Genomic DNA, 6,000 nt, shown 5'->3' on the forward strand with positions numbered 1-6,000 from the left:
CAGCGTGCCAGCTGGGTAGTGTGTAATTGTTTTTTTTTTTTTTTTTTTTTATAGCGCAAGCAATATCTTAATTCTGGCGGCAGGAAGATTCGGCTAGCAGTTGACATGGTTGGACAACGGTGTGCATGCTTGCTTTCTCTGAAGCGGCCAATGAAGCGAAATAACAGCATGTGCGGATTGTCCATGCATTTAATTTTTTGTTTGTTGTTTGTTTCAGACTACATGTGCTCCCAGTACAAGGGGGTGGCCCTCCAGGCTCTGACGACCAGCATGTCGTCTCTGCTCTGCTGTCGAGGGAAATTTAAAGGGTAAATATTGCAGCTGCAGTTTTTTCTATTCTTTCCCTGCTACACTTCCTGCAAATTTCTGTGCATACTTGGTCTTTTTGTTTTCATAGTACTGTAAACTTTTGTTATAGTCCGTTGCAACTATAGAATAGCACAAGCCCCTCCCACAATCCCCTTTGCTCGCCATGATTGGCGGTATCCTCTTGGCTTTCCTCCTCTCTAGTGTGTGCTTATTAAAAAGAGTGAAGGGCTTTGTGGGAGGGGCTTTGCTATTCTAGAGTGGCAACAGAGTATAGCATGACCTCAGTTAATTTAATCATTTCGAAGAGTCCTAGCGGGCACCCATGCATTTTTATGGGAAGGACTCTGTGCCATATTTTGAACCGAGAAAATGACCCTACAAATGGGAAAGCACGGGCCTTCTGCTACAAAATTAACCGAACCAAACTTTGTTTTTAAGATCAGACCGGAAAAAGTCGACTCCTGTCTTATAAACGGCGAGTAACAGAAATCCTGTGCTAGTCTCGCCACGTTAGGAAGCTAATGCTATGACCCCCATCTTGATTTCTTTAATGCTTGTTATGACTGTTTTCCCATCTGGTATTTTCACTGTTCTTTGGCCAAAAGTGAGTGGCAGGTCACCATAGGTTTCCAGAAGAAAGCGGTCGCATATGCAGAAATTTCTAGCAAGTTCGTAGCGCAGTGGCGCTTCGTCGCAACCGAGGAAAAACTATGGTATTGTTGGTGCAAAACATTAAGCCTCACGACTAGCAGCAACTTAATCGTGGATATACTGCACCGTACGGCGTTTATTTGAGCTCTACTCCACACAAAATATTAGAGGGGCACTTAGGTATCCCTTTGTGGATGGAAAGCGAAAGCATTGCCATTCCTAACGACACTTCCTTCTTTTTCCCCTCTATTGTTAGGAATGGCAATGCTTTCGCATTCAATCCACGTAGGGATACCTAAGTGCCCCTCTAATATTTGTTTTACATTACATCATGCGGCGTCACACATCATGGTACGTCATGTCGTCACGTGGAGTGTGATGTCATCGAACCGAGGACATATTTTTATGACCATCTTTCGGGCACATCAACGCCGATGCCGTCAAACATGATGAAAAAACAGCCTCGGATAAACAGGGACGAAGAGCGAGTAAAGACATGCCGTCTTTTGCTGTAATGGGACAAGCTTCTTTTTGAGGGGAGAGTAATGTCGCATTCCGAAGCGGCTGAGATAGCAGAGCAGCTGGCATGCCCGGCTCTCACACAGCAGCACTGGGTTCAAATCTCAGCCGTGGAAGCACATTTTATTCTTATTAATTAAGTGCCTGGGTGAGCAAAAATGTAGGAATTTTGAATGTGACTTTCTGCATTTAAGGCTGGTTCACACATACAGTGCAGCGCTAATTCAGTCCTGTTAAGGCAACGAGTCACTGCTACTTCCATGGCCTGTATCGTGTGTTCTGAGGGTCCTCCTTCCCTAAAGGACTGATGTCCCGGTTTGTAATACTGATTCAGCGCTGAGGTAGTGCTACGCTGTGATCAGGATACCTTGCGCGAACATTGAAGTTTAGATAAGCAGATCAACGTGTAACTGTGCATCTTTTTTCTTTATAGGTTACCAGTACAAGGTCTCCCATGGACATGAAGGCAGTACAAGGTCTCCCATGGACATGAAGGCAGTACAAGGTCTCCCATGGACACGAAGGCAGTACAAGGTCTCCCATGGACACGAAGGCAGTACAAGGTCCCCCATGAACACGAAGGCAGTGTACCGTATACTCGAATTTTGCATTTTTAATAAACCAGTTATTACTTCTTCCCACGGTTTTATGCAGGCATTTTCCGAACCTTGCAGGCGTATATAGGCATACATATAAGTAAAACACTTGCACTCACTTTCCCCTTCCCTCAAAACAACGGATCCGGACCACATGTTATGCAACCTATTGCCGTCTTCCCCCTTAGAGCCGTCTATCTAGAAACCCATGCTAGGAGTATAATTTCTAATACATTTCATTTGAAAGTCTAGATACACTGCTTTGAGTCTCTGTTGAAAATCAAATGTTATTTTCTACAGCGTTGCAATTCAGGTTTTGATGGGCCACCTCATTTGGTATATTCCGACTCGTCGGAATATACCTAATGAGATGGCACGTCAAAACCTCAAGTACAACGTGGTAGAAAAAAACATCTGATTTTCAACAGAGACTCAAAGCAGTGTATCTAGACTTTCAAATGAGATCTATTAGAAATTCTAATGAGGTGGCACGGCAAAACCGTAATTGAAACGCGGTGGCCAATAGTTTTCGTAAACTCCTTAGGGACTCGTTACAAAAAATCAATTGTTTTTCAACACAGACTCGAAACGGTGTCAATAGACTTTCAAATTATATTCATATGAAATACATTGGAAACTCTATGCGGTAGCTTTGTCGAAACATCAATTGGAACGCGGTGGCCAATAGTTTTCGTAAACTCCTTACGAACTCGTTACAAAACTCGTTTGCATTTCTATTGAGACTCGAAAAGATGTAATGAGTAGACTCCATAAACTGTCAAATGAAATTCATTAAAAATTTTTGTAAGGGCTTTCCCGGCAAGTGGTGCCACGCCGCGCTTTGGCAGTCCTTTTGTGGAATTCGAGCAACCTTGTTGTGTGCCAACCTTACGTCTGCCCTCCATAGAAGGCCGACTTCGTGCGTTCCATTGGTCTTGGCGATCTTAGTTTTGGAGTCTCGCATGACATTGTCATCCAAAGAATCGTCCACCGATGCGTCGATGACACCCATGCTCTTAAGTTCCCAGAATTGCTTAATGCTTGCAAGGGCTCGGGCTCTCGCAACGCCGTTCTCAGCACGACCACCTGGGAGCAACTAATAACCGCGGTGCTTGACATCGTTCGTCCCTGAACCACCCATCTGAATACAGTTTCCACTGCCGTCAGGTTTGAACGTAATCGGAGCATTCTGTCTGTGACGCACCCCTAGTAGTGGTCCGATCTTGGAAGAATGTTGACGCCGTAGTGTTGTAGTCAGGTGACGTCGTCTCCCACTAGGCAACCTAGTTCTTCCAGTGTTGCCAGTATGCTTTCATCTGGGCTCGGAAGATCCTGTTCGGAGATGGTGGTTGTTTCGAGGTCATCGATCTCATACAGTTTTCTGCTACGTTGATCTTGCAAATTCACTTGAACCCTACAAAATGTTCGTTCACTGATGTCGCCTCCAAATACGCCGACTGTGACGATCTCAGTCTCTAGGAGTCGGCAGTTCAGTCTCTTGGAGAGTTCTTCAGTAATAAAGGAACGTTGACTGCCTCTCTCAAACATAATTCTGGCCAACTTCCGGGTCTTCCTAGTCTCCACTCATGCGGTTGCAGTCTGTAGGAAGACGGCTGACTTCTTGGCACTCTTTATTATTGTTTGGAAGGTGACCGGTGTCGTACTCACGTTCTTCGGTTTTGACGCCTCGTTCGATCGTGCAGCTTGGCGTCATAAATAAAACTTGGATGGCACATGGTGAAAGCATGTTTGCTGTGGCACTTTATACAACAGAACGGGCTTATAAACATTCTCGCCATGTGGTTTGCTCTCGTGCAACGAAAGCATCTGTTTTCAGCCTGCAATCTTCGTTTTTTCTCGGTGAGCTCAATCTTGGCGTTTCAGTCAGGTATGGCGTGTTCCTTGGACTTGCAGAACAAACATTCCAAGCCTTCAGTCCTGACATACAAGGCCGCCGCGGTAGAGTTTCGAAGCTTCGTGTAGTTTGAGAGCTACTTCGGCAGTTCTTGTTTAGGGAAACAAATTTCAGGCTTACCGCCAAAGTCGTCCTTGTGTTCCTCTGACTTCCTCTCCTGGCTCTCCGCCTCGACTCGAACAAATTTGAGTAGAGTCCGTAGAGCTCTCAGGTGAACGTTTTCCGTTGAAGACTCGGGACCGGCGCCCGTTGCTGCGGTGGCGTTCCCTGTGTCCTCCGACGACATCTTTCGGTTGTAGTCTAGGGACATGTCCCTCAGTAGTGCTTGCAGAAGGACAGGGTAGAGCATTGCGCAGTAGGATTTTTCGCCCACAGTTAGTGCTCTAAGTCCCCGGATGTGCGCCTGAAGACTGTCGTACAAACTACGCAGGGCTCGGGCATTGCCCTCTGGCGCTACCTTCTGGGTGTCCATGACACTTTTCATGTGGTCGTGTAGCCGAGCGTCTTGCTTGCCGAACCGCTGTTGTAAAAGGTCGATCGCATCCGCGTAGCACCGAGAGGTTGACTGTAGTCCCTTGATGGCAGCTGATCCATCTCCGGTAAGTGCCGATCTCAAGTAATTAAACTTTTCCGATGGAGTCAGTTCCGGATTCGTGTGGAGTGTGGATTCAAACTGCTCCCAGAATGCTTTCCAATTCTTCCGGTAGCCGTTGAACTTGGTAAGTTCTAATTTTGAGAGTTTGACTTTCGCTTTTACGGGTGTTGCTCTCCAACCGTTGTTCGAGGAACCGCTTGCTTGTTGGCTGTTCTCTACACCCTCCGCCTTCTTTCTGAGCTTCGTGAGGCATGTGACGATCTTGTCGGTATAATCTCTGACTTACGTGATCTCCGTTTTTGCGCCTCTTTCGTTAATCAAAGGCTCGATCGCGGCATCTATAGGTGGCTGAGTTGATACCAAGCAAGAATTAGGTGATCGATCAAAATCTCTATATCACCGATGACCGCTGTAATCTGCTGAAGTAAATCCTCTGCCTCTCTGACGAGTTTCGTTACCTGCGTTCGAAGAGTCTTCCGTTTTTTCTTGAGGACGCCCATGATCTTTCAGTCTCGTCTCGATGAAATTCGCTTGCTTCTTTCGTTCGATAGGTATTGCTTCGGTCTACCGAATTCCTTTCGTTGAGTCGTTACGTTCCGGGTTTCGGCACCACATGTAGGAACATCTGGTAGTCATCGTTGGTTACGTTAAAGCAAACATTTATTTACACTATACAGAAGCAACAAAGCAGTCTTATCTGACGTGTCGATCTTATCTGTTCCGAGGAACGAGCTCCCCGGCTACGAGTTCCTTTTCAAAACTTCTCTGCCCCGATTCCTCGTCTTCGATCTCTGATCGTTGCACAATCATTGCCTCTCCTTCGCCAGTCATCTCGTATAGTTTGGTTACTTTACCGTCAAGTAATTGTACGAACAATTTTTTTACTTCTCGGGGTAATAGTAATAGCATGCAAAGGGTTAGTCGACTCGCAAAAGTAATTGAGTTACATATGCATTTACTTCAGCCGAAGTGCAATGAAGCTACAGTTAAACTAACGTTCTCACAAATATATGCCATCACAGTTGCAGTTGGCTAAAAATTTGTAACGTTCTAATTACTTTTTGTTTTAATGCGAAAACATTAACTGTACCATGGAGCGAAGCCGACGGTGTCTGTAGCAGCGAAAAACGGTACCTAAATTCCCATTTTTCAAATGGCTGAGTGAAAGGGCACCTAAAGTCCCATTGGCTGCGACACGTCATATCAGATGCTTCGCGACGGAAATCGGCAAGGACGCTCGAAGTCAACGTGGACGCGCCTCAGAAATAAGACACAAAGAAAAGCACAGCACCGCACATGCATCGTCACGGACGACAGCGGGGCCGCTCAAGGTCAACGCGGACGTGCCTCAGAAATAAAACACAAAGTAAAGCACAGCAACGCAGATGCATCGTCACGGCAGCCGTGGAGCCGGC

The 6,000-nt window shown here is 46.1% G+C and overlaps 1 protein-coding gene across 1 annotated transcript in view; it reads right to left on the reverse strand.

Moving 5' to 3' along the window:
- The window catches only part of LOC115319483 (Down syndrome cell adhesion molecule homolog), a 194,265-nt gene extending 188,663 nt beyond the window's left edge, over positions 1-5,602 (reverse strand). Inside the window, exons 1-2 of the mRNA XM_040213140.1 lie at positions 5,582-5,602; positions 4,111-4,846 (exon numbers count right to left, since the gene is read on the reverse strand). Of these exons, the coding sequence (XP_040069074.1) occupies positions 4,111-4,846; positions 5,582-5,602 (757 nt within the window). The remainder of the gene's footprint in view (positions 1-4,110; positions 4,847-5,581) is intronic.
- Positions 5,603-6,000: the final 398 nt, after the last annotated feature.

This window comes from Ixodes scapularis, unplaced genomic scaffold (assembly GCF_016920785.2).
Source record: "Ixodes scapularis isolate PalLabHiFi unplaced genomic scaffold, ASM1692078v2 PGA_scaffold7__128_contigs__length_106722199, whole genome shotgun sequence".
Taxonomy (NCBI): Eukaryota; Metazoa; Arthropoda; class Arachnida; order Ixodida; family Ixodidae; genus Ixodes; species Ixodes scapularis.